General features: G+C 46.1%; 1 protein-coding gene and 1 long non-coding RNA gene across 4 annotated transcripts in view; one reads left to right on the top strand and one right to left on the bottom strand.

The window, feature by feature from the left end:
• The window catches only part of M1AP (meiosis 1 associated protein), a 36114-nt gene extending 20768 nt beyond the window's left edge, over positions 1-15346 (bottom strand). The window contains exons 1-3 of one of the 2 annotated variants that reach the window (XM_055794694.1): positions 15242-15346; positions 6885-7177; positions 1283-1465 (exon numbers count right to left, since the gene is read on the bottom strand). In XM_055794694.1, the coding sequence (XP_055650669.1) occupies positions 1283-1465; positions 6885-7133 (432 nt within the window). In that variant the 5' untranslated portion in view covers positions 7134-7177; positions 15242-15346. The remainder of the gene's footprint in view (positions 1-1282; positions 1466-6884; positions 7178-15241) is intronic. The other variant, XM_055794693.1, reaches the window with a different exon arrangement.
• A 190-nt stretch (positions 15347-15536) lies between these two features.
• On the top strand, positions 15537-22550 carry LOC129783746 (uncharacterized). Of its 2 annotated transcripts, XR_008745597.1 has the most exons (3): positions 15537-15668; positions 15744-15907; positions 18620-22550. It is a non-coding gene; the product is annotated as an uncharacterized LOC129783746 (long non-coding RNA). The 2 variants fall into 2 exon arrangements; XR_008745596.1 differs by lacking the exon at positions 18620-22550 and having other exon boundaries at positions 15744-16900.
• The last annotated feature ends 4661 nt before the right edge of the window (positions 22551-27211 follow it).

Below are 27211 nucleotides of genomic sequence, written 5' to 3'. Positions count from 1 at the left end.
TGGTGTTTCAAAGCATTTTACTTCCACTTCCCAGGGCTTTCCTCCTTAGAAGGAAGTTTGGGAACTGCTGTGGCAAGGAATGTAGACTAACACATAGCCTAGAGCTGGGATGAACAGAAACAACCTTTCATGATGCAGGAATGCTTATTTAGCTGTAGAACTCGCTTTTAGATTGTCTTTTATGAAACTTCCTAAATTACATGAGCCTAGGTGGAACATGAGAGGTACATATTTATAAAGCATGATTCATAAAGTGGGAAGTGAGAGAGAGCTCTTAATGCACTGGCAGCTGCACCTTATTCGGGGCCTTGCAAAGTGCAAGGAGTGGGGACAAAGTGCTGCTGCATCGGGATTACAGCAGGCACAGTTCTCCCCTAATTCTCTGGGCCATGGGCAAAGCAACTGGATTACCCCATTTTTTCTGTGTCTGCCACAAAGGTGTCAGAGATCATCCTTTTTCCATTCACCCAGCGTAGGGATGCATGCCAAGGATAGACACGAGGCTTCCTGAGTTTCAGGGGCCGTCTGTTGTACACAGCTTGCAATGGTCTTTCTAGACTTCAGTTATTTCACCCAGCTGTTGCCAATGATGTATTGTAAGGGACCCCTACTACAATTTGCGGAGTAGGAGCCCTGTGGAACTCCCAAGCTACCACTGAGTAAAGAAAAATACCAATTATAAACAAACCCTCTTATTATTCCAAATACTGACCATAACTTCTTTTTCCCCTGAAAAGTGATTGTTTGAAAACCCTGTCCTTTGCAACCACACCAACTATTCTCAAGATGAAATGTGTTTCTTTTGTCTGTATGGGTTCACCTGTGATGAATTGTGGGCATGCTTTCAGGCACAATGAGGACCTTTGTACAAACATCCTACTGTATCAGTGAAAGTTCCAGGCACTATAATTGCAAAATGTCACTGTAGGCTTCAAGGAAAATCACATCCGTAAGTACTGTGAATATCTTTGCCTTTGACACAGTTCTTCCATGAAAGTAATCAAAATAAATCCAATAAACCATCCAAAATTAAATGCCTGGAAATGAAATTATTTTTTCTATACTGTAAAGTAAGTCAGTCTCCATAAGCAAGTCAAACCTGAATCTGTCTAGCTTCCATGAGCATTCAGAGATTGCCACATGGGGTTTTCTGGAGGATTTATTTTCTTAATTCCTCTCTCCCTCCCATGGTTGTTAGCTACCACACAGACTATTGTCTTCATGTGCTAACAAGTGGCAAGTCTGGTGGATGGCTCCCACAACCTTCCCAACATTTTCTTACCTCAACAGAACTATTTGTTGAGCTTCCTGCTGCTGTGTGTCTGCTGTATTGTTTGAACTGCTGCAATCCATCCTGCACAGCTTGTACCACTCCATGTCCCCGCTGTGGGAAACAGCCCTCTCTTGGTAGCGAACGGAGCTCTGAAATGCAAGCTTGAATTCGTGCAAAGTTTTCTTTCACTTGCTGCAAAACAGAATTCAATGAAATTGAAAGGCTGGAAACATCAAACTGATAATATGAAATATTTTTCCATCATATGAAAGGAAGTTTTTGCATTCATTGCACTGAGGTAAGACTAGGTGCAGGAGCCAAGTCATAAAGCAGTGAAAAGATATGAATCAAAAACAGCTGATTGTTATGTTGACAACACGCATGATCACTCCTCAAGTTTTCAGCTGTCTATCTGTTGCCAGCTGCTAGCCAAAATGCAGTGGTCTGGCATGCCCCTCTCCTCTGGCCCTGCATAACACAGAGGCAGAACTTGAGATGTAAGCAGCACTGAGGCGGTGTGACATCCCCAGGCCACAGCCACCCCTGCCGTGTCGGTACGCCTTCACTCCTTGAGCTACGGATCTCTGGAACCTGCGTTCGGAAGGGGTTGGAGTCAGACTGTGGCAGTGGGTTCAGAAAGGGGGTTATAGGTCCGGGAGCAGATACCAAGAGGAACAGCCTCAAATGTATCCTCTATCATTCTTAATACACCAGCTGTGGGGCTAGGGCAGCGCGAGGAGAAAGAACTGCACAAAGCGCCTGGGCTGGGGCACTCCCACAGAACACCCCTTGCTTTAGAGCCTGGACTGACAGACAGCTGGGCTGACTCAGGAGGGCATTTCTTATGCTTCTATACTGCTCTTCTAGGACATACACCACAGTAATGATTATCAAAAAGGCAAATACTGATAGAAGGTCTATGAACCCTCCTGCTTCAAAGATGGGCTACCACAGCAAGCATGAGAAAGAAAAAATGATTCTATAGCTGTCATTTATAAACATGTTTTATTCCTCCAGACAACAGCTACCACTGTAAAACGGCTGCCCTGAGGACAGCTGGTCTGACTTATGATGGCAAGATGAAGATTATAAATGCACAGATTATTAACCCATTGTGCTGCACTACGACGCTCTGTGTCAGTCTCATGGCTTGGTGGAGGGTACTGGGCCATGTTCTCACTGACAGCTGTGGTGATTTAGATTGCTTGCAGTCCAGGGCTGCTGAACCCTTGTATCACGTATGTTACCCAGCACTTCCCTGAACTTGGCGTCACTTTGCAGTGGTCACCTAAATCCATAGAAGGCAGTCTGAACATGAACCAGGCTGGCAAGGATCATGGTAGACCACTCTCATACTCTTTCTCCACCCCGTATTAGTTGAGGCTACCTGGTATCTATGACCCTGCCACAACCTGGCCTTAGCATAGACATGACAATGCTAGGGAGCACCCAGAATTCAAAAGCGTGTGGAGCATCTCAGCTAGCATTCACACAGATGTCAGCTCACCTGAGCTTCAAGAAGAACTTGAAGGACTGAGACATACCCAGCAGGTAAAGTGGCAAATTCTGGCTATAGGAGAGATTGTTAGTGAACTCTACCAAATCTCTCTGAAGCAATATAAGACACTGCTGCCAGAGGTCACCTTCCTCACATAAGAGGCAATAGATGAACATATGACTTGTTCACTTCATGTGCTTGGAGCTCAGACCCACTGAACCTCCCCTGAGCAGCCATGGTTTACAGCATGGTCTTTCAATGTGACTAAGTTATGAACCAGGGGTCTCAGGACTGCGTTCACAAACAGCTCTGATGGTTCTGTAAATACGGTGTGGAAGAAAGCTGGGATGGCTCAAACCTCCCCTCAGAATAGTGAAGAGAGCAGTCTTCAGGAAAGACACCACACTTTGTACTTACAGTGCAAGAAGTGTCTGGCCCATTATGTCAATTCTGTGAGGTTAGCAATCTTCAATAAATGCACCAAGCTGATGTAGCCAGGAGCCTCTTCCAAGTGCTACAGAAAGATTGTCTGCAGTCCAGATGCCTGCCCTGCAAACCCCAGGAGGCAGCTGCAGCTCACGCAGATGCAAGCCAGCTGTCTCAAGTCAAGTACTGATCCTGACCGCGGCAGAGCAGGGGTCAGCACAGGCTGCAGGGCAGCCTGAAGTCCAGTTAAGTACTTGTCCGTCGGAACTGGCACCAGCAAAATTACATTTTCTCTTGTCTATGCACAGCTACTTTAAACGCTAACTTAGATTGCGAGTGTACGCAATCTGCAGCTTTAACTCTGGAATGTGCTTTGGACATAAGTTAAACTTCTAAGCACAAACTGTGGCGTTTAACTCTTTCTGACTGCACCGCTCTTCGGCGCACTTGACACCCAGCTCAGTGCCAGTGGCCTTGACATCTCTCTCCCCATGTGACCCTGCTCTTTCATTACGCCACTCCCAGAATTCCTAACATCACACTTTGCAGCGTCTGGCAAAACATTTTAATCTGCAACACCCCATCGCTTCCAGAGAGAAGCTACTGAAATGAGAGATGAAAGCTGCCAAGAGCCAGGGCAGACACTGTGCTCACTGCACCATCTGGCTCTTTCCATGTGTTGTACCCTCATCCACTTTCTTCATTTGCTAGTCTCTGTAGCTCACATCTTTCTCCCTTGTTTCTTTTTCAGTCCTTTTTGTCAGGGAAGGTCTGGGAGCTGTGGGGGATGGCTGCCCATCCCAAGGGAAGACCAGTAGGAAGAGGGCCCATCAGCTGGAGGCTCTCTGCTCAGAGTCCTTACTCAGTCCCACATCAAAATTTTCTGACCCTTGAAGACGCACTTCCCCTCTTGTCACCATCTGTTGTCCTCCACGGTTATTTACTTTCTTCCTAGTTTCCTTTTCTTTGGCACCCTATTGCCCTTTCCAGGGAAGCCCTTTGGAGCTGTTAGAGTTAGGCCAATAGGGGAGACCAGCAGGATCAGAGACCATAAACAAGTGCCCAGGAAAGACTAAGAAAAGGGTGACCGTACATGACGCTTCCCCCATGTGCTCTCCCAATTTCTATTTTCAGTCCTGGGGCTTTCCTGACTTCACATTATTTGTCTAATAAGCAAGCTTTAATATAGTCTATCTTGGTTCCTCACTGAGAAGTATCGAGTTTATTTCCAGCTAGATCAGAAAGTCAATGTGATAAACAGCATGCCCTATTGAGACATAGGGGCAAATTTAGGAGCACAGGAAAAGCAAGGCAGCCCAAGGTATTTCTGAAGAAGGCTGAAACAGAACAGATATTTGTCAGATAGAGATGTAAAAATGCTTGTGATTCTGGAAGCTGCAGAGTCAGATATTGCTGTTAGTGAAATTAGGTCCATTGAGGAAGACAGTAATCTTGCTATGCTTTACTGTTCCTAATAGAAAAAGAACAGTTCTGGAAACAGCCTTCAGTACAGCAGCAGATGTCTAAAATAAAGAGACGGCTCACTAGGCAGAACACCCAAGCAAAGCTGGGGAGGAGTGGGGACTCACACTAAAGTTGTGCCTGTCCACTGGGTATGTGCTACTGGCTCAAGTATTTGAGCATGAACTTTGGTGTCTTGGACAAGTCCCAGAGAGACACAATATTATGCCAGAAGAGCTGATGTGACGACCAGTCAGGCACACGGGAGAAGGAGGTACTTTTTAGCTCCCTGTACAGCATGGCTGAGTCCAGCATTGGAATGCAGCATCCGAAAACCAAGAAGAGTGAATACATAGAAGGCTTGGAAGTTATGAAAAGGCCTGTAAAAATGCCTTGCAGCTAAGTTTTATACTTTGTTCTCTTCCACTTACCAGCTAGAAGATTGAGAAGGGACCTGCTTATGTTTAGAGGAAGAAAGTATAAAATCGAGGTTCTTCAATCTAGCCAAAAGAGGAAATATATTAAGAAAACCCTGGAAGCTAAAGTCACTAAATGCAAGTCAGAAACCAGGTGCAAGTTTCACAATGACAATGATTAACCACTGGAAGAAATTATCAACAGAAGTACTTGATTCTCCACCTTGTAATATCTTCAGATCAAAACTAGATGTCTTTCTGGAGGAAGAGCTTTAATGATATATGGGTACTTTAATGAAATATAATAGCCTGTAATATGAAGGAAGCCAAACAATGACCTAAGGGTTCCTTTGTCTTTAAAAACTGTGATTATCAAAATAAGGAATTGCTGTTTAAATAAAAAAGACAGCCTATCATAAGCAGATGTTTCATATGATGGAGCAAGTAGAGGGACTGTGTGAAAGTGCAGCTGCACACTGGTGGCCCGTGATTAATCACCAAATGAGAGCTCAGACTGCTGTCAGCCAGCACACATTGGATCAGTGTCAGTACATACCTAACAGATATAAAAGCAGGTATTTGGCCCCAGACATTTACAAATTAACTTGGACATAACACAAAATCACAGAAAACAGGCCTGGAACCTGCTGTGAAACAGATTACCTAGTCCATCCTACAGTGACATGACAGGATGAATTACATGTAAATTTCTCCTAGGAAACAAGACAAGTATCTGTTCTTAAAGCCCCTAATGACAGTGACTTCACAGTATCTCCAGAAAACGTTTCTTTGGTATCCCTTTAGTTATCCTTGTCACATTATCTATAACCTGGTCTACAAAATAAACACTACCATTAGCCGCAGTCTTCTTGCAGATCACATTTGCAAAATCACTGTTGACCTCCGATTTTTTTTCCGCAGCTGCCGCTACCTTTCCTGAGATGTGAAAACTTAACAGAATATTTCAAAATGTTTTCACCATCGCTGAATAAAGTGGAAGGATTAATACTGTGTGTTTACACTAATGCAGTGTAAATGAGAGTGCTCAGTATGACTACTTATAATAGTATGCCGTCATAGATTCCTGTGAACTTTATGATGCTGTGTAATCCCAAACTTTTATTGTAGAGCTGCTAGTAATTCTCCACCTACATTTATTCCACTGCAGATCCCTAGATGAGTGAAATACTTGTTGTCACTGACTTAGAGCTCTGTACTTAAAAGCCATATAGGTGTGGCACTTAGGGACATGGTTTAGTGGCGGAATTGGCAGTGTTAGGTTCATGGTTGGACGATGGTCTTAAGAGTCCTTTCCAACATAAATGATTCTGTGATTCCAGGATATTTCTCAAATTTGGCAACAATTTTTTGAATTCTGATCCTTTCCCCTTAAATGTCTGGAACCTCTCCCAAAATGGTAATATTTGTGTAATCAACAGGTATACAGAGCGCTTCACCACCCAAATTATTATAGCTGTAGAGCTGCATTTGATAATTTCGACAGAGAAGCAGTACAGATAGCGCAGATGGTAGCATATGAAAGGGAGAGGTACAACAGATGTTTTAGAAGGGAACAGCAAAAACCCTAATTTATGCACATCAGCAACTTCACAGATCAAATATATGACACCCCTTTTAAACACCGTTCTTTCACAAAATTCACCTCTTCCATGAAGTCTATGAAACTGCTCTTTGAGAAGGGTTAATTTTAGAGATGCATTTGTAGTAAACTGTAACTTTCTTTACTGAACTGCAACAATGCATTTCATTCATGTTTGTCAGATCCCAAGAGACATAATTCCGCACATACCGTGAAGGGAAGCAGACACTCCTGCTGGTTCTGCACCACGTAGAGGCTCAGCAGGGGAACACGGCAGGTGCCTGTCAAAGCACAGGCCAAGCAAAGTGTGTTTTCTAGAGCTTCGGAGAGTACCGAACAAGCGTTGGTCTGGGATGGTGATGTGACATCCACAATGAGAATCCGTGCTGGCTGCTGGCAGTGTACTTTAGTAGCAGGAAACGTTCTCCGTGCTTCTGAGAGTAATTTTCTGGAATTCATGGCTTCTGAACATGGGTATTAAATGTCCTGTTATCCATCTGCACCTGAACAGGAAAAATCAAAAAATAAGAGCAATGAGTGAGACTCTACCATTCACCTGAAAGCAACCCAAGACATAGCAGACAGTAACGAATTAAGACTGCTACAGCTTTTGCCAAAGCAATTGTTGTCCGTGCTCTAAGATAAACACACACAAAGACAAGGGAAAATGCTTAGTCAGAACACAAAATGGTTAAATTAAACAAAATGCATGGCAGATACCCCCTTACAGATGCAAGTGGAGCCGTTAAAAATGTTAACAGTAACATGTTAATCCATGCCTAGCCCACGGATGAGCTGTATGCTGTCGCATGATCCCTCGGTACGGTGCAGGTGCGTGGCACCAGTCTCCAGCAGAGAAGTGATCTCCAGCAGCTGGTGGACAGCAACACTTTGAACTCCTCCTCCTACTTCTGCAGTGTCCAAGTGATTATACCCAAGCACCCTGAGGAGAACACAGTCCCCACTCCTCGATGCCCAGTATGAGATAAGTAGCTGTCACATCCAAAAAAAGGCCAGCACAATGCTGCGAGAAAATATTGTACATACAGAAATTTTACTTTGTGGATGGTGGAAAACCAGCCTTTATCCTTCAGAGTATCTAACACCCGGGCTCAGCTCTCTGCATGGACAAAAGCCTCTATGAATGCAGTGGTAAGGCTGCCCAGCAGTTTATCTCATACTATTCAAGAACATGGGAGTGCTGCAAGATTTAAATATTCTGTAATATCAGGAACTCCAGCAGAAAGTGTTTTCGGCCAAACACCGGCTTTGATTCCCAGAGCTGGCTGGAGATGCTAGGAATGCTGTGCACAGAGGTGGCTGTGCTCCACATGTCACAGGGCTGTGCCAAACAAGGCAGAGGTTTGTCGGAACAGCTCGGTGGTGCTGCCAGTGTTGCAGGCGACAGCCTGCACAAGGAAGGAAAGGAAAGATAAGGGCCCCTCAGCTCCCGGCTCCTGGATGCAGTGCCCTGGAGGACCACAGATCCCTTAGGCACATGAACAGACTGCGTGGTCAGGATACATTTCTCCCTGCCTCTTTTTTTTACGTTTCCTTTCAAATGCCCACCCTTTCACCCAGCAGCACCACTACATACCTCTGCACAGGAGGCTCAGCTGGTGCTCCTCTAACATTTCCCCCCAGTGTTTAAGAAAAGTTGACCATTTCTGTGAAATAGGAAGCAGAGACGAAGCAAACAAGAGGGGTGTGCTGTCAGGTCTTGTGCCCTTCCTGTGCCTTGCATGTACAAAACAGAGGAAACCACTCAGCCCCGAGCCCCAGGTGAGCACCTCATAGTTCGGCTCAAAGGTTTAGAGGCAGTGTCTTCACATGCACCCATCCTCACACCTTAAAGGTGATGTTTGTGCGCGTCCCCCCCTTTCCCGTCAATGCATACATCTTAAGCACAAGATTCAGCACTTTCCTGTTAAAAAACCTGATTTTCTTCCTTCATCATGAGATCCTGCCTAGAATCTGCTCTTCACTAAATCTGAGCATATCTGCAACAAAGCACTTGGTGCTGTTTCTAGGGTTATAGAAAATGCTTCAAAACTGTATGTTGATCTTGATAATAACAGCAGTATGGAACCTTACAAGTCTATTTGTGCCCAGAAAAGTGTCTGTATAATTGCACACACCTTCTCAATATGAACTAGAATAAATTCTTTCTTCCTACAGCTGTGTAAATCCCCAGCAGGCTTAGTAAAAGCTTGAAGCCACCCTGGATTTACGCAGTTGGGCTGTGGTTAGAACCCAAGCCAGTATGCATTCCTGTAATTTGTGCGGTATGTTGAGCTGAGACAAATAACTCCTTTATGTTCACCAAGCAGACAAGCTACTATATTTCCTACAGCCCCCAGAACATTTCTGCAAGTCTTGAAAAGAGCAAGAAACACATTTCTACTTGATTGATCATCAGAAAAAAACTCTGTGTTTCTAGGATGCCTGTCAGTGAAGGCAAGACAGAGTGATCACAGATTGAATTTCAAAACTGAGGCCAACATTTCAGAACTGGTGAAAATGTTATAGATACAGATACAGATCATGTACATATGTGTAGCTATCCTGTTTTGACTAGTAACCTGATATATTTTCACTGGAAAATGAAAAACTCTTAGACACCACTTTAATCAGAGTCTCTTCTGGAGCTTTACAATTTACAGGAGAGTTTAATAAATTACTTCACTGGATCTGGGAAAATACTTGTCTGTCTATATTTTTTGAGATGAAGCTTCATACAACTGAACTCTGCAAGCCCCCAGTGTTTTCTCAAACAAGGAAACAAAACCCATCTGGCAGTAAGAAATCTAGAAGAGCTGGGTATTTGATTTGCATTGGTTTCAGAGAGATACATGAGCCTTGATTCTGAAAAAGATGCAGTTTTCCTGAATTTGAATGAATTCTGCTGTTGCTGGCACTGTACAGCACTATGCTTATTTTAAACTGCTTTAGTAAAATGGATCCCTCATCAGCTATGCTCTTTATCAAGTGAATGAATTTCATGTCTTCGTAACTGTGGTGTCTTATCCGTACGATTTATATGCATTTCTCTGTACAATATTTGACACACAGTGCACACTGCCCACCTCTCTCACAGCCTACACCAGTTACACTTCGCTGTGATGAGGTTGGATAACTGAAGAATTCTGCATAATAGTCTAACTGGTTGCTATGGTAAAATCACATCTTCATTTAAGCAGCAAGTGAACTGACAGAGAGCCTAGCTTAAGGGATTACATTGTAATTTGGTGTGCATGAGTGAAAACTGTTAGTTCTAGCAGCTGATATGACATTAACTTATTGCTCAATAACACAGAACTTACCAACTGTCAGAGCTAGTTGCTAACAGTGATGTACGTTTTGCTCAATGCAAGAAGACATACATTTTTCAGAAATGAGAAAGGTAAGGACAGAAAGAAAACTTTGCCATATTGAGTGACTTGTGAGTGCTGGTGACACTCTGCAGTTGCATATTATCCTATGTGCCGAAATGTTCCACTTATGCAAACCCATCAAATAATAGCCAAGTCTAAAAAAGTGTAAATGAGAGGTGACATCAAAGCCACTGGTTAAAGAATACTATAGTCTCCATCTCCTTTCTAATGTAAGAAACCAGCAAAACTTGGATCCAACCTTACTCTTTAAGTGGGAAGAAAAAAACCACGAGAATGGGTATAAAGAATGGCTTATGGAGTAGCAAAGCCCTACAATCCTACAGCTATGGAGACAACTACTTTAACAGTGGTCAGTTTGCAGAGAAGTAGGGAATGAACCCAAGGAAACCTTGAGATGCGATAATAATGAGTAAAAGCTATGGGCAAGAAAATGCATGCAAAATGGTGGAAAAAAGGCACCAGCACGCAGTAACAGTCAACATGTTTAAGGACAATAAAGACTTATTCTGTAAATTATTAAAGAATAAAAGTTACTCCTTAAACACATCAAGAAAGAGACAATCTCCAAATACTATAAATGTGCTATTAGCTTATAAGGATATGATTTTCTTTAATGATGCAGAAAAGTGTGCAATAAATATTTTGACCTGCATTTAGAGAAAAACTAATTATTCTCTTTCCCATTAGTGGTTAGAGAGGACGTTAACCTGCAGCTGCTAGGACTGTGAGCTTTACATTTCAGAAAGGGGATCTTTGTGCCCGGGAGCTCTCTGAACCATTCCTGCTAACCTTTAACTCATCTCAGAGCTGAGCAAGTTCCAGAGTAACCATAATGTTCCTGCTTAAACAAAGAACATGCAAAATGATTAAGATAGCAAGAGCCTATTTGTCATAAGGCAAAATTGTCATAAGGCAAAATCATAAACAATGATATAATGCAGTCAATAACAAATTAAAAAACAGTAGCATAATTATGCAAAAATAATACCTCATTAGTCAATAGATTTCAGTGGGATTACATATAGGCCTAGGTGGTCAAGACAGGAGAGTCAGCAGAGTATAATTTGCCTCTATGAAGCATTCATATTACTATAAAAAACAATGAATCCTCTCAATCAATAGATAAAGAGCTTGCTAATGGAGAAACTGCAGGTATCTATAAACAAGGACTATTCTGTAAAATGTTTCCACCGCAGTTATACAGCAATCTATTTTTTTACTTGATGAGGCAGAAACTAGATGATACACAAAATTTCACTTCATAAAATTCATAGAAGACACAAACACTGACCTTGCAAAGTAGAATCATTTATAAGGGCTTAACACAGCTGCTTATCAAACTGAGTCATTTGCATACCATGCATTTTAATATAGCAAATGCAGTTAACCAAAAGAGCAGCAGAGGTAGCAGAAGATAAGAGCTTATGTCACCTTCAACTCAGGAAGTCCCCACGCTGCAAATAGCCAGAGGCAGGAGCGTGGTTTGCTGAAGCACAGAAGCACCGCTGCAGACTCACCCCCTCGCTACACTCCCCCCAGAGCATTTGCTGTGGGTCACAGGTTCATGGAGCAGATGGATCTTGGGTCTTGCCCTGTGTCACTATTTTCCTGTATTTATCATAAATTATATATTTATATATCATTTATCATAAACCAACTTGCTTTGGTTAACGTGTCGTTTTCTGAATAAACTTCAAGACCCCATGCGATATTCTCATGGGGAAAAACAGCTCAAGCTGCATAAATAAGTGGGTTTACTAGGGAAAAAAACAGCAAGCCATAGAGAACCCTGAGCTGTGAAGTGGCTATGCAGTGTGGACGGCCTCTGGCATGTATCTTTTTGTCTACCTAGCCTAGAAAGGAAGGCATTTATTTAAAAAGGTCAGGATAAACAGAAGAATAAAAACAGACAAAAAAGCTAGCATGATATCAAGCTACTGAAAACAAAATTATTCAAGTTCCTGTATTTAAACAGATATTACATGTTTTTCTATGCATCAGTGCTATAACCAATAACACATAAGTGGCTTTAGGCTTGTGCCTTTATTGACATAAAATCACTACATCTTAGTAAGAACAGTCACTTTCTCCTAGTGTTAAAATCACTCCTTATAACCTTTATAAGTTTTTTTTTTTCTTAAAAGAGGAATCATAACATTATAGGAGTTTAAAAAAAAGCATTTCCTAATTCTGAATCACTAAAAACGATGCAGCAAATGATTGTGAATGCTTATCAATTGGTGTGTTGACAGATTAAGCAAAACAAGGACAAGCTGATGCATAATGTATATGCCCAAGTGCCCCTATACAACAACCAGCCAACTCATAAAACCCATCAAGAATGCTCTGAGGATAGCTGTGTTACCATGAGGGACGTCACTTTGAGTGATGTGCTGGAACTCTCAGAATTAAAACTTTTTAGGTATTGTAATATCTTTTTGATGAAATTATACGTGTGATTAATGAAGCCTCACAGGGCATATACTCTATCTTGCCTGGCATCTTGATTAAGAAACTAGAAAGATATGAAGTCAACATACACATTAAACGGATAAAACCCTGCATAATTCATAAGCCTCAAAACACAACTGTAGACAGGCAATCATCGCTGAGGGTGCTTCAGTAAGTGCATGTGAAATTGTGAGATACATGCACATATCAGAGCTGACTAGAATTGTCCTCCATAGTAAAACCTTACAGACAGGCAAGGCTCACTGATCTTTCTTTCTTTCTCCTACTCCCTGACACAAGGCATCCCAAGTCCTTTTCAATGCAATGAAACAGGATGGAGCAAGAGGGGACTGTTACTTCCCTTCCATCACACCTTGAAATATCCTTTAACCTGATGGTCAGGGCACTTTTCTGAAAGGCAGGGTATCTAATGTGAACTCTTCACCCCAAGAATGGCATTGAATCCATAACCTCACATGTTCCAAATGTCTTTTCTAGCCATGAATCCAGCGTACAAAACAGTCAGTGGCAACAGCCACATTCAGCAAAGGAGTGACCTCTTCTTATTTTCTTGAATACAGCAACTTAGTTAATGGCACCAGGAGAGAACTCTGGTATGTGCACCCTAAGTAGAGGCAGCTGCCTCACTGTAACACAGACCCTCCAGCATTTACATGCCAAAGAGGGTAACGTTTAAGATACCGCTTTCCCTTCTGTACTTGCACCTGGCCAGCTGAGGTAATTCCTTGCTCAGGGTCAGACCCAGAGATCTCACACCATGGTCTGGGTTCTGCTTTGGTTCCACACAGGATCCTCCCAGCCGTGACTGAACAGGGCTTGCACCTGAATGGCCAGAAGTGATGCTGAAATCACAAATGTCAGACCAAAGCCACCAGTCTTCTCTTTCTCCATCAAGACCAAATTCTGCTGAACTGTGGTCAGGAAGAGGCTGGATCAGACAGAACTGCTGCAGGGAAGAGGGTTTTGGGAAGGAGGTCTGGAACAGCTGCTCCTCCCAGGTCTGCCCCAAGGGGAGGCAGGAGTTAGCGAAGGAGAGCAGAAGGCAGCCTCCTGATCCCCAGGCCTGCATCCTCAGTACAGCCCAGCCTGCGGCACACACCGATGCCCCAGAGGCTACGGCCTCCCTACGCAGCTCCCCCACGAGCTGTACAGTAACCCGCAACACCCAGGAGTCAATGCTGCTTCACAGCAAAACTCGAGTAGATTGGCCAAGGAAATACACAGTCTGGCAGGGGACATTGCTTTGGAGAGCAGCCACACCCCTGCTCCAACCTCTCCCTCTTCAAACTGCTTTCCTCTACCAAATAAAAACCGGTGCTCGAAGCAAAGGAAAAACAAAGGGGCTCCTGTCAGCTCCTGGGCAGAATAACGCATCAGGGGGCTGCTTCTCCTTACTCTTCCCCCTTCCTACCTCCCAAGCACCTGACACTCTTTTGAAGGTTGTACGTTACACTGGCAGCCAGTTGCACTTCAGCTCAAGTGGTACAATTTCAGGTTACGCTAGAAGCAGCCCCATGACAGGATGTGTAAGACACCGATGCCACACTGCATTGGGAATACGGGATCGGTCAGTGAAACTTTCCTTAATATCACAGCTTACCTGTCATGTGGCTTCCATTTAACCGGTCAAGGCTCACTTTTAAAGTCATCAGGGCTTCCTGTCCCCCCATTTCCATTGCCAGACCGCTCCTAAACCTCAGTGCTCTAGTGATGAGAAACCTTCCAGTAATTTCCACCCTAAACGTGCAGCGTCTGGCCATTTCACACCACTGTTCTTGTGCCAGCACTACCCTTTCCTCCCATGACTTTTCTCCTGCCTCATTATTTGCATCTTCTGCATATTTGTAGACAAAAGTCATATCCCTGCTCAGCTTTGCCTTGCTGGAGGCAAGGCTTTTCTCACTGCAGCTCATAAAACAGGCTCTGTGTTTCCCCAGTCAGCCCAGCAACTCTTTCCTGCAGCTGCCCCAGTTTTAGCATTTCTGCACATATTTCACTTCTGTTTGTACTTCATTCAAATTACGCAGAACATTTCAACGGCACCTCGCAAACTGGCTTTGGTTGTACGTGACAACTGGGAAGATGGAATACTTGAGGCTCAGATGATAAACCCAAGCACATTTAATTCAGTATATGTATTTTTTCAGTGGCTCCCAGTTTTCCTAGAGGCATAGCTGCAGATTTTTGCAAGTCTAGAGGTTGCCCTCGGGCGGTTTTGTAAGAGAACAAATTTTTCTGGGCACAATGGCAGAAAGCACGATTTCTGTGTTAACGACGTATACATAACCACTCTTGTTCATCAAGAGCTGACCCCCAGAGCACTACCGTTCGCCGGCTGCTTACAAGCACGGTCCTGGGCCCTTACACGAGGCGCCGCAGCCCAGCCCCCCCGCCCCGCCAGCCCCGCGCCCACGGGCCCGGTGCCCCCCGCCCCGCCGGAGGGCGGACACGAGACCCCGGGCCCCGGCCCACCGCGCTGTGCCAGCAGCCGCCTCCGAGCCAGGCAACGCCCGCGGCGGGACGGCGGCCCTCGCTGCTCGGCCGGCGGCGGGTGATAGGCCGGGTGCCGGTGCCGCCCCTCCTCCGGGGACGGAGCTCTGGCATCGCTTCGGTAGGGAAAGACCGGCGGGCCCAGCCAGCCGCCGCCGGCGGGCCGGGCCGGGCCGGGCCGCGCCGCTCCGGGCGGGGAGCGCAGCGTACCTGCAGCGGCGCCGGGGCCGGGGGCGCCTCCGCCGGGGCCGGGCCCGCCCCACGCCTGCGCGCCAGGCGGCCGGGAGCTGCTGCGGGCCCGGGCGGGGGGGGAGCGGCTCGGCGGCGGCCAGGGGGGCGGCCGCCGCAGGAGCGGGTGTCGCAGCTGCACGGCGCATGGGATTTGCGCCTGGGTCCCTGCTGGAGGTGGCAGGCTGCAGCCAGTGCAGGGCCTCGCCATCTCAGAACACTATATACCGACCTGGGAGTTCTACATGCCAGTTAAATAATAGGCTTAATAAACTAACAAAAGCGTGCACTGATCTCTGCCACGTTCTGATACCCCATGGGAGGGGGCTCTGACCCGGTGTTGCCCCAGCCCGCTGTCTCCCCCGTCCCTGGAACGGCTGTGTCTAGGCACCCTGGATGAAGCCCATAGGTAATGCAATAGGCACAGCAGTAAATAACTACATACAGATCAGCTGGAATAGAAACGTGTCGGGCTTATTTGCAGGTTGCAGCATATTTGTGGGGAGCAAGAAGAGGATTCGGGTCACGGCGGGTGCCGTGGCTGCTGGCGAGGCCAGGAGGGCATGGCAGCGCTGTCTGCGCCCAGTGCGGGCACCCTTTCATCTGCCAGGCTGAGAAAGAGCAAATCCCGACAACTGGTCTTGGAAGGTAGGAAATTACTCTGCTTTTAGAATGTTTTCTCAGGGACAGCATGGCTGGAGTCTCTCAGTCTTTAGTGGTAGTAACAACAGTGTGTTTGTATTATTTTATATATATATATGATACAGTCATCTAGCAGGACGTGATGGCACCAAACACTGTTCAAACACTGAGCAAAAACCCCAGAGACCACAGAAGGCCAGCATTATGCAAGGGATCAACATTGCAGAAAACAGTTTTGCATTGTGTAAGTCCACTGTGAAGCCATTTCTAGGGAATTCTTCCCCTTCTGATCCTGCCGTCTCAAAAGGGATAAAGTACAATTAGAAAAATCAGGGAAAAACAATGGACATGAAACACACGTCCAGGTTTCTCAGTAAGGACAGATAACACAGATTCTGATTCCTCAGCTGCTAAATCAAATGGGGATATGCGAAGGAACCATGTAAGATTGTGAGTGGTGTTGAGAAAGCAAACAGAAATGCTTATTCATATTTATCTTAAGAAAAGAGGCAGAAGACATTGAATAAAATGATTCAGCAGAAGGTCAAAACAAAGAAAAAAAGCGTTTTCTCATACAGGGCAAAATTAGAGTTCACAGGCAGAGGATGATGGTGTAGAGGCCAAAAACACGAGCAAGTTCCAAATGGTTTTAGGATTAATTCATGAACTGATGCTCTGTCAGCCACTGTTACAACTGAAAGGTGCAGATAGAGCCTCTGTCCTAGAAAAAGTTCCTAATCCGGAGGTGTTTCAGTGGAATTATCACCCGTATGTGTTTAGGTATTACATTCCTGCTGTCAGTATCTGTTCCCGACTACTGCCAGAAGCACCAGGCCGGGCCGGCAGGGCCCTAGCCCGGCAGGCCCGTTTCTGGTGATGCGGGGGTGTCTGTGTGTCAGAGTATTACTTGCCAACAGCTATCAAGATTCTTAAAACATACAATTAATACAATTCAGTATGTCCAAGGAGTTATGAAGAAAATACAGCTGCTTTTAGGAGGCTAGTGGGTTTGTTTTGTAGATAGTGAGAGTAAAAGCACGAGAGAGGGGGGGAAATGAAAAAGTTGCAGAGACAGGCAGAAGAGCCCGGATAACGCCCTGTCCCGGCCAGTGCCCTCAGCCCACCACAGCCCCCCTGCCCCAGCCCCGAGGGGCACCGGGCAACCACATCAGGGGCTTGGAGGGAGGGCACCTGGGGGCCATGGCCTGGGCTGTCCCCAGAGAGCCCCTCTCCAGGTGTGAGGGCCACCAGGGAGAGTCAAACGCCCTTCCGACCAGGGTGGGGGTGGGGGGTGGGGGTTGCCACTCAGGGGCAGGGGACACCTACAGGATGCAGGGGAAGAGCGGTTTGGGATTGCACAGGGCTTATGGCGGGATGTTTAGGGGAGGAACCCAAGTGGCCACAGGGATGGAGGTGGGTGGTCTGGGAAGGAACTACATGGGGAAATTGAGGGGTGAGGGTCTACGAGCAGCCGGTTCCCGTGTGAACAGTTGGCTGGTCAGTCCGCCCGCCCGGCCAGGCCCGGCCCCGATGGCCACAGCCCATCCCAGCTCCTTCCCAACCCCCTTCCCAGCCCTGTGCCCGGGCAGGGCTCCCCGCTGTGCGTGGGGGGTGTGGGGGTGTCTCAGCACAGCGGCTGGAGCTGCGGGGCAGGGGCCCGTGTGGCTGCGGGGCAGCGGCTGGAGCAAGGGCGAGTGAGCCCGCCATCGCTAGCCAAGCTCAGCGTGGGCCAGCTGGGGAACAGGCAAACGGCCTGGGAGCACGGGGGTCTCTGAGGGTGAGACCGTGGAGTAGCTGGCCCTCAGAGGGACCAGGGGAGTCCTGGCAGCTGCGGCTGGAGTGGGGCTGCAGCCTTGGGGACGGGGATGCGCAGATGCCAGCCTCTGGGCAGACGGGGATCCAGGAGCAGCCACTGGGCAGACTGTGTCTGAGCCCAGCTGCTGGAGGCATCCATGCTGTACATAGGGAGACAGAGCTCTGTGTGTATATATACACACTCACACTATCTCTATGTCTTTATCTGTATCTATATATTCCTGTTGGTGGAGAAGATCATCATACATAAAAGACTAGTGCAGAAATTACTGCACGGATCGTGGTAATACTATGGGCTGTAGGCAATGGTAATAGAATTGAATATACTTGAATACCTATTTTATACTGAATACATTAAGTTAAGTTGCCACAAAGCAACTCCCTTGCCCTGTTCAAGGGCTGTGTGGGAACTTGCTGGCCCAGGGCAACTTTTTCTTTGACTCTTCCACTAGCATCGTCATAAAGGCTTTCCTTTCCATGGCTTTAGATGACATTCTCCTTGCACTAGGTTTTGTGTAACTTGGGTGAAGTAATGGGTTTTCCTGAAGTTTTGTGTTAAATTCACATTTGTTAAATAAAATGTGTTTTTTCCTTGCCAGGATTGTAGACACACTGCTGTGCCTGCTCTGATACAGTCTACACAATCGCCTTTGCTCTCTGCATGTCTCAGGGAACATTCACCTTCTCTTCTCCCTCCCCCTCTCTCTCCCTTCCCCTTCTCTCCTCTCCAATGTGACAATGAGAAAGTCACACCTTGTGTACAAATACCAGACAAGGGACTCTGTCAGAATGAGGAATATACCCAGCACTAGGTATATACCTCCTGTCTGCTTTACTGTGGAGCTGATACTTGCCTCTTTTCTGTCAGTTTTTCTCTCTCTTTTTTTTTTTTTTCCTCTGCAGAATTACAATGAAAGTGTAAGAAAAAGCAGCACACTTGACAGTGCTTGCATGGTTGGAACATTTTTACAAACTACTTGCAAGCAGTTATAATGATCCGTTTCAGATAGTTTTTGAACACCGGGAGTGTTGTTTGGCATGTATCATGTTCTGAAATGACATTTAGCCTGCCCCTGCAGCATCTTTCATTAACTTTAGATACTACTTTGCCTGTCTTGCAAAAGTGAAAGTCTACCACCTGCTGTCATCCACCCTCCCTTTTACCAGGCTTTGACCTAGATTCTCACACTGCAGAGAAGACTCAAGCTGTTTAAAATGTTATTCATCCACCCAAGACACAAGATTGCCTTTCCTCCCCACAGTTCTGTTTTTCTCCACCATTTTCCAGCTGCAGAGGTATTTAGAGCCATAGAGTCATGGAATCATTTAGGTTGGAAAAGACCTTTAAGATCATTGAGTACAACCATTAATGCAACACTTGCAAAGTCCACCACTAAACCACATCCCTAAGTGCGTGTTTGCGCATAAGAGATTTTCTTACTGTGTAGCACGATGGACAGACCTTGACCATTTCCCTGGGGAGCCTGTTCCAGTGACCAACCACCTTCACAGTGAAGAACCTTTTCCTAATGTCCAGTCTGAACTTCCCCTGATGAAGTTTCATTCCATCCCCTTGTGTCCTATTGCTGGCCACCAGAGAGAGGAGATCAGCACCTCACCCTCCACTGCCTGCCTTGAGGAAGTTGTAGAATTAGAATGCCTTCATAAAAATAGCCATCTTCTAATTGCGAGAAAATACCTGCTGCCCAGTCAGAGTTGTCTATTACAGTTAGAATAGTTTTGTTAAAATATGTAGTAATCAACATTAGAAGACAGCTAAAATGTATGCATTCTTGTATAATTTTGGTTAACTATTTAAATATAGAAATTACCTATTTGCTATTAGTCCCACTCATAACAGTTTCAAATATACGTAATGGTTCAAATAGCCTCAGAAATACATTGCTTTGGGGTTCCCTGCCTGTTCCCTGGCTCTGGCCCGTAGTTCCACACATACCTCTTGCTTGCAAAGGTTACACTTCCCCTGGGCCAGGTGAGGAGTGGCTGGCAGGATGACTCCTCAGGCAGGCTACACTGCGGAGAGCCAAGACGTGACCTTGCTCAGAGCTCATGTCCGTCGTGTGTCCTTAGTGCTGTTCCCCACAGAGGCTGTGATAGGTTCAGACCCATGTTTCTCTCCCTCTCCCCATTCTTCCTGGCCAGCATGTGCTGAAGTCAAAGGACCCGTGCCCATGCTCTGAGAAACCCGGGGGAAGAGGAGAGGAGGTGATGTGACACAGGGGGCTCTGTCTGGTCCGTGTGAGGAGGGCAAATCAGACTCAGTGCGAATATTGTAAAGTTTAACAGGCTCCAAGGGACACGTTATTGTTCTGCAGTAACTGTTTGGAATTTGCATGGTTACATTAAAGAGAATAACAAGCATCTGATTTCTGAAGGCTTATGCAAGGTCGTTAAATATTCTCTGCACACCTTCACTCGTCATACTGGGTATGAATTCACTGGGGAGGAAAAATAAAATCTTACGGTGAAAGGCCTCTGAGAGAAGCAGGCAGTATGCTGTTGCTATACATAAAATGCTTCACACATTTTGGATGTACATAGAGGCTTTTAAAAGTGATTGAAATTGTGCTTCTAAAAATTACTGAAATCCTGTAAGACAGCTGTTGTGATTTGCTACCAGCAACCATCCCACTGTTACTCTGCAGAATGGAGATGCAGCAATCCAAGTATCGATTTTATTACACAGGGAAAGATGGTGTAATGTCACCTAGCCAGGGGTGACAAGGCAAACTGCTTCTCGCATCAGAGTTCACCAGAGTGTGTAAAAGCAGGGTGGCCAACCTTCAAACGGGTGGCAGGGCAAGCCAGCAACTTTGCTAGAGGTCTTCCCACCCCGTCTGTGCTTTTAACATGCTGTTCCATGCTGTTACGCCATCTTTCTCTGCACTTACGCTGGTCACTATGTGAGGCACGGGTTGGGGACGTATGCACCACATGGTTGTTCCTTTCACAAGCTTTGTGAAATTCTGGCAGGGAAGCCATCCATTAGTCTCTTGCCAGTCACGACCCCTGCCAGTGAGGGCTGGCGTGCAAAGGGCTCCCAGTTCATGCTCCCAGGGTGCTTCCTGCAGCACAGGAGGGATGCAGTTACTCAGGTCCAGAGGGGGGTCCCCTTATGTCTCTCCAGAGGGACACAGTTTTTCCCCCAGCTTGGGACCCTGCACGTGCATTTAGGCACTGCAATGAAAGCAAAAGCAGGAATGAAACCCTCTGCCTGGTCTCTGCTCTTTGGACTTCTTTTTAAGGTACGCCTTCCACTCCCGAGTTACCAATTTGTTAAAAATTCTGTTTGGTTGGTTTTCACATTCACTCTTAAGTTTGCCATATGTTAATCAGTGCCTAACGGTGCTGTTCTTCAGGGTCTGGATACCTTAAATGGATCTAAAAGGTAGGAGAAGTATTAACTGTTCAGTTTCCATGGTGTGGATAACTGGCTAGCTGAAAAGGGTCACATAGACATAGTCCAGCTGGCTGGACAAAAATGCACATCGCTCTCAGCTTATCTGAAGTAAAGCAAAAATACACTGTCCTTGGCTGTTCTTGTTACACAATAACAGGAAGATCGCGGTGGGAAAAGAATGTTACAGGTGGGAACAGGTAACTACAGAAGAGAAACAAGGGGCGGGCTTGGTATTTAGGTAACCATTAGGTAACCAATAATGAGCTTAACTTTTGTAATATGTATGAGGTAATTATAGCAAGGCATAAAAGGTGACTGTAAGGTACAATAAACGAAGTCTGCTGATCACTCATATTGAGTGACTGTGTCTTCCCTCCGTCGCAACACCATGGAAGCCCAGATTTTTGGTTTTCTCCTCCCAGATTTGAAATATCATCAACAAGACTTTCCATAAATAAATTCTGAAAGGAATGATCCTTTTTTCCTCTTTTTTGTATGTACTTTGAAACTGGAGCATAGTGAATAGGTCTTTGTAGCTATGAAAAAATAGAAGAGTGCCGTCATTCACTGCACAGCACTTGCCACATTGCTGTTTGCAGAGCATTGGTGCAGGGCTAACAACTGTGGAGCTTCTGTTGGTAATAGCTGCATACTCCTGCATTTACCCCATTATTTTTACTTTCAAATACTGGAAATTCAGAGACTATTAAAATGGAATCACCTTCACTATAGTGTTTTCTTAGTTTTCTTTCAAACCAAAACCACCTGAAGTCAGTAATAGTACAAACTCTTCAAATGCATTTATTCACGACCAATGAAAATACTGTACAGGGGAAGGCAATGTATTAACACTTACATAGAAGATAACCCTGTTATACATAACATAGAAATGCCTTTCCCCTTCTCATGCCATAGGCATGCCCCAAGCAGCGCACTGAAGAACCTCCCTCTCCAGTAAACTATCCAGTTCCGATGTCACAAAGTGTCAAAATCACCACAAATACCCAATACCTAAACAAAACCCGGCAAAAAAATCCAACAATGTTCCAAGTTAACCAATACCCCAAATCCAGACTCTGGGTGTCCCCATAACAGCACATGGATTACACAACTGTGCACTATGAGTTACAGTACAAATATCCCAGTGGGACTCGTGCCCACGATACCAGTAGCTTAACAACACATTTAATTCAGATATCCCAGTGAGACTCTAACATGCAATCTGATATGACTTATTTGTAAGCAACCTCAGTATTTATGACCAATGTCATTAGCATCAAAGATAGCTGTCGTGGAAACTCAACGAGCCAGGGAATCAAAGGGCCTTCCTGAAAATACTCCAGTATGTGCTTGGAGTTGTCACGATTCCTCTGGTCCATCAAGATTCCGGAGGGGTCTCATCTGGGGTGCCAAAATCTGTCACTGAAAATCATAACCTGGAAAACTCTCCAACCCAAATGATAGTTTAGAGAGCCAACAATGGTTTATTGCAGTGCTGGGTGCACGGGGGATTCTTCCTCCCGATGTGCACGCTGAGCTACTCAAGGGTGCACATTACAACAGAGTATTTACATACCGACAGTACATAGCAGTTTCATTGTCATTTACACACAGGATTGGTGTGTAATTACGAGTTTCTTGCTTCTAATGCAGATGAACGTGCATCCTCGGTGCCACTGAAGCTTTTTACTAACTCCACATACTCCCCAAGCAGGGCTCTGCTCTCTTTTAGGGGGGCTATTTGAGTCCAAGGTCGCTATCCCCCACTACCTTGACTACCTTTGTCCTACTTTCAACTAATTTTCTGTTGATGTCTATGGATTGCAACAGTACTGGCATATTTCCTCCTGCTGCCAGAACTTCCTCGCTTGAAAGCTGCTTTTTGCACTTCTTTTTACATGCCTCAGGTAACAGCACTCTTTCCACTGCCAGCTCTTGTTCCGGACCTTGGGACACCAGAAGGGACCCGACTCACGCACCCGCAGTGGCTGCTCGACTTCGGAGTGACCACCGATGGCAGCGGCCAGGGGACGGATCGTTGTAACCCCTCATGAACGACACTGCCTAGAGAGCAACGATTTCTTACACACGCAAATAACGGAATTATGCAAATTAGGGCGTTACCCCCCACCACACGCTGGCTCTGTCACGCCTCATAATCAACTACCCGCCGCGGGGGGCAGACGGCAACACCGCCTGCAAACGCGGCAAAACGGCGGCCGCCACTGCTGGGCCCGCGCGGGGAAGCACCAGCACAAAGGCACACGGAGGCCGGGCTCGAAGCACCCGCGCCCAGGGCCCACACCGGCACCGCCCGGAGCGGCTCCCTCCCGCTGAGGCCCCGCCGCCGGCCTGGAACGGCGAGGGCGTCCGTTCCCGCGCCCTCTGCGGCCGCCTGTCACTGCCCTTCGGTCCGCCGGAGGCCGAGCTATCGGCCGGCAGCCCTCCAGAAGCCGGAAGGGCCCATCAGTCCTCCGGAGGTCGAACTCTATGACCCGGCAGTCCTCCAGGACTACTTCGCTGCTGCCGCCTGGCGAACAAAAGTCGATACTGCAGCCCGAGATCCGCGTATACGCGGTGGCGCCTCCACGCTCCGCCCTGCCGCCCGTTAGCAGTGCCATTGCTATCCTGCGCTGCCTGCGGGGTGGTGCCACCGCGCCCGGCCCTGCCTCCCGGTAAGAGACCGCCGCTGCCGTCCCCCGGGCACGTTGCCAGCGGACGCTCGGCACGCGAGCGCGGAACTACAGCGCCGCTACTGCCCGAGAGCAAACGCAGCCTGCGGCGGCTCCCTGCTGCAACGGCCCCGCGCCCGGAAACTGCAGGTACGAAACGTCCCCACCCCTCGACGACAGCGAGCTCCGCCCCTCACCGGTATAAACCACGCCCACGTCGGGCGGCAACCCCACAGGTTTTCGGCGGAAAGCCACGCCCTTTTACCACAAGCCCCGCCCATATGCACCGCGTGGCAGCTGGCCCGGTCCCGCGCATGCGCATCTGCTGCATGCACATCTGCTGCGCTCGCTTCTGCCGCCTGGCGCACAGGGGTCGGTACTGCAGCCCCGGCCAGAAAGGATCAGCCGGCCGCCGCTCCCTGCTGCCGGGCGCCGTTTTCTGCTGCGGGCGGCGACGGGGCGGGCGGTGCTGCCGTGCGGTGCCGACAGGGCCCGGCCGGCTCCTGCGGGCGGCGTGGGGGCTGCGGCCTTGCTCCAGCGGCGGGGTGGGCGCGGCAGCGAGGGCGCGCCCGCCCGGGAGGGGTCTGGCGGCGGGGGGACCCGGGGAGGGGGACGGGGAGACGGCCCGGGGTGGGGGCGGGCGCGGGCGAGTTTGGAGGGATGGCGGCGGGAGAATCTCTTACAGAGTATGTTCTGGCAGAACTCTGGTTTTTGTCATCTTCACTATGTCACAGATAATTTAAAACACTCTTTGTAGTTATTTAGTTTTCAATGTATTTTTCTGAAATTTGCTTAGCTTGCAAACATTGCCTTCTTAGCATTACTTGGTGGGGGAAACTTTTGAATTGTCTGATGGGTACAAAGCTTGGGCTCAGTCCCTCAGATGACATAGTGCTCAATACTGTAGTACATAAGCTCTTGTGATGTGCTGCAGCCAGAGCCCCAAATAAATCATCTTAAAATGCATGAGATTTAAGGAAACTTTAAAAAAGAAATACTCCTATTGCCCCTGCTCCGAATTAGAATATTAATTTGAACTTAATCTCCTTTATCCCAAATTAGTGACGATTATCATATGGTCAGTCATAAAATTTTCCCCAGCTTCTTGCTCTCTGAAACTCCCAGTGCCTTGTGCCACACCAACGCATGGAGTCTCCCCCAGACACACTTAGTATGTGATGTCAGTATTGCTGAAAGTCATCTCTGCAATTTGATGCCTGTATCACAACGCTAAAGGACCCACAACTAATCCGTGGGTATTCCAGTCTATTGCAATTTGTCATTTGTAGACATGTGAAGTACTTGGCTCTACTAATTTCATTATTTCTTTACAACCACAAAACGTTTTAGAATTAAAATCACCCTAGTTTCATCTCTCGAGGTAAAGCCTTAAAGCAGTCTGCAATTTTAGATGTGAATTTACAAAGAGGTAAAAAGATGCATTATTTATTTCTGACTCTAGCCTAAACAGCGTGCTGACTTAGGTTTCATTTCAAATATGTAATTTGAAAACTTCAGTTTTCACCATTCTGGAACACACTGTCAGAAGAAAAGATCTTTGGTCACAAACTCTTAACCCTTTTGTTTTCTATTTAATTTGGTGTACATTCTCCACCCCCACCCCCCTGCCCCAGTTTTTGACAGGGCTGCCTTTTTATGTAGCTGCAGCAGCGAGATGGTGACTTTCAGGACTTTCACCCTTCTGTGGCGCTAGTTAACCTGTGCGGCTCAGCCTTGCAAGACATTAGGAAGCACTAGTTTATTGTACTTAATTGGCATCTTATCAACAGTGTCTAAACAGGATGCATATAGATACTATGAAGGCAGATTTTGCTTGGGTTGCCAGCACTGCCGTAGCACTAACTTGACTAGCCACTATCATTTCTAGTTGGTCTTGCAGAACTAATTACCAAAAGATATGAGTACAGTTTTTCTTTATCACCATCTATCTTCCATCCCATCTATGTGCATATGAGGCAGGTACATCTGCAAAATTGGTTAGGAACAATGCACCAGCTAGAGCTCGGTGTGGCCTATGAGCTGTAACACAGGAGCTACTGAAGGAGCTTCGGGCATGTTCAAGTGGCAAAATATATTCGGTGCTTAAGACCTGGATTTAGGCACCTGAAGAGCTACATAAACTTTCGGTGTATGCAAAGATGTCGGTGTGTGTTCCCCATGTTAGTATCCATTCCCACATCAGTATGTGGTACAGGCTAGATTCCCCTTCCCACACACCTTTACCTTTAGTTATAGCTGTGGGAAGGCTGTGATGATCATTAGAAGTCAAAGTTTATCTGTTTATGACAGGTAATACTGTAGCAAAAGTGATGACTGGTCACAATTCACACAGAGCAATAACAGAGAGAAGGGCAACAAAGGACAAATAAACCAAATTCAAGTAACTAATTAAAATTAACCTCAGTGGAACAGAGTGTGAAGTTAGTGTTTACCTCCCACACAGTAGTACAGCATCTTGTTTTCCAAATGTAATGGTGGTGGTGGTGTTAGTATTAATTTTTTTTTTTTTAATGAATTATTTGAACCTAAAGAAATGCCCCATGACAGTAGAAAATGCAGTATAACCACATACACTGCAGCATGTAGACTGCAGACACTGGCCAAAACAGAAACCTTGGCAAAAGTTATCAAAAAATGGAATTCAGAAAAGAGAATTTCACTGTAAAAGTTATCTTGGATGATATTTGAATAGCTCCTCTTCACTGCAACAGGATGTTACAGTAGGCAGCAGGTTCCAGAATAGAATCTGCTGGAGCTGCTCAGGCAAGGACAAAAACTGATCCAAAATTTTGTTTCAGTTACAAGTTTGTTTGATTACTAAATCACATACATGAAATAATGCTACTTTCAAATGGAAAAAATACAGTTAAACGAGGAACCACTTCGAAAAAAAATTGATAGATTAAATTAACAGGCAAGAATAGCCAATGCTGAAAATGGTTTCAATGATACTGTGGAAACTTAAGGTGATTGATAATGTTTCTGGGGACAGGAGCTATTTTTCCTTCTTTTATTAAACTTCTTACAGTACCTTTGTGAAGAACAATTTAACAACTGAAGTTTTCTTCCTGTTGCTCACAAGTTAAATTCTCATTGTTTTGACATCATGATTTGGTGGCTTTGAAAATGTTCAAAACCTGTTAAATGAGGAATAAATATCCACAGAATTTTCTGTATGGTCTTCAGTAGTGCAGAACAAGAGAAGATGAAAAGTAAGTCTGATCTGAAATGTCTCAACTGAGATGAGTTAGTTTTTACCTTTGAGAAAATAACTGCCACTAAATATAATTAACAAACCTGCACTTTCTGGTGTAATCAGCAGCAGCGAAGGGTTTAAATACACAGGCCACTGAAAACGAGGAACTGAAGCTAGATGCTAAA

Source organism: Falco peregrinus, chromosome 2 (genome assembly GCF_023634155.1).
Source record: "Falco peregrinus isolate bFalPer1 chromosome 2, bFalPer1.pri, whole genome shotgun sequence".
NCBI classification, from domain to species: domain Eukaryota; kingdom Metazoa; phylum Chordata; class Aves; order Falconiformes; family Falconidae; genus Falco; species Falco peregrinus.
The sequence above is the reverse complement of the archived record's forward strand: the minus strand, read 5'-3'. Positions and strand labels throughout refer to the sequence as shown.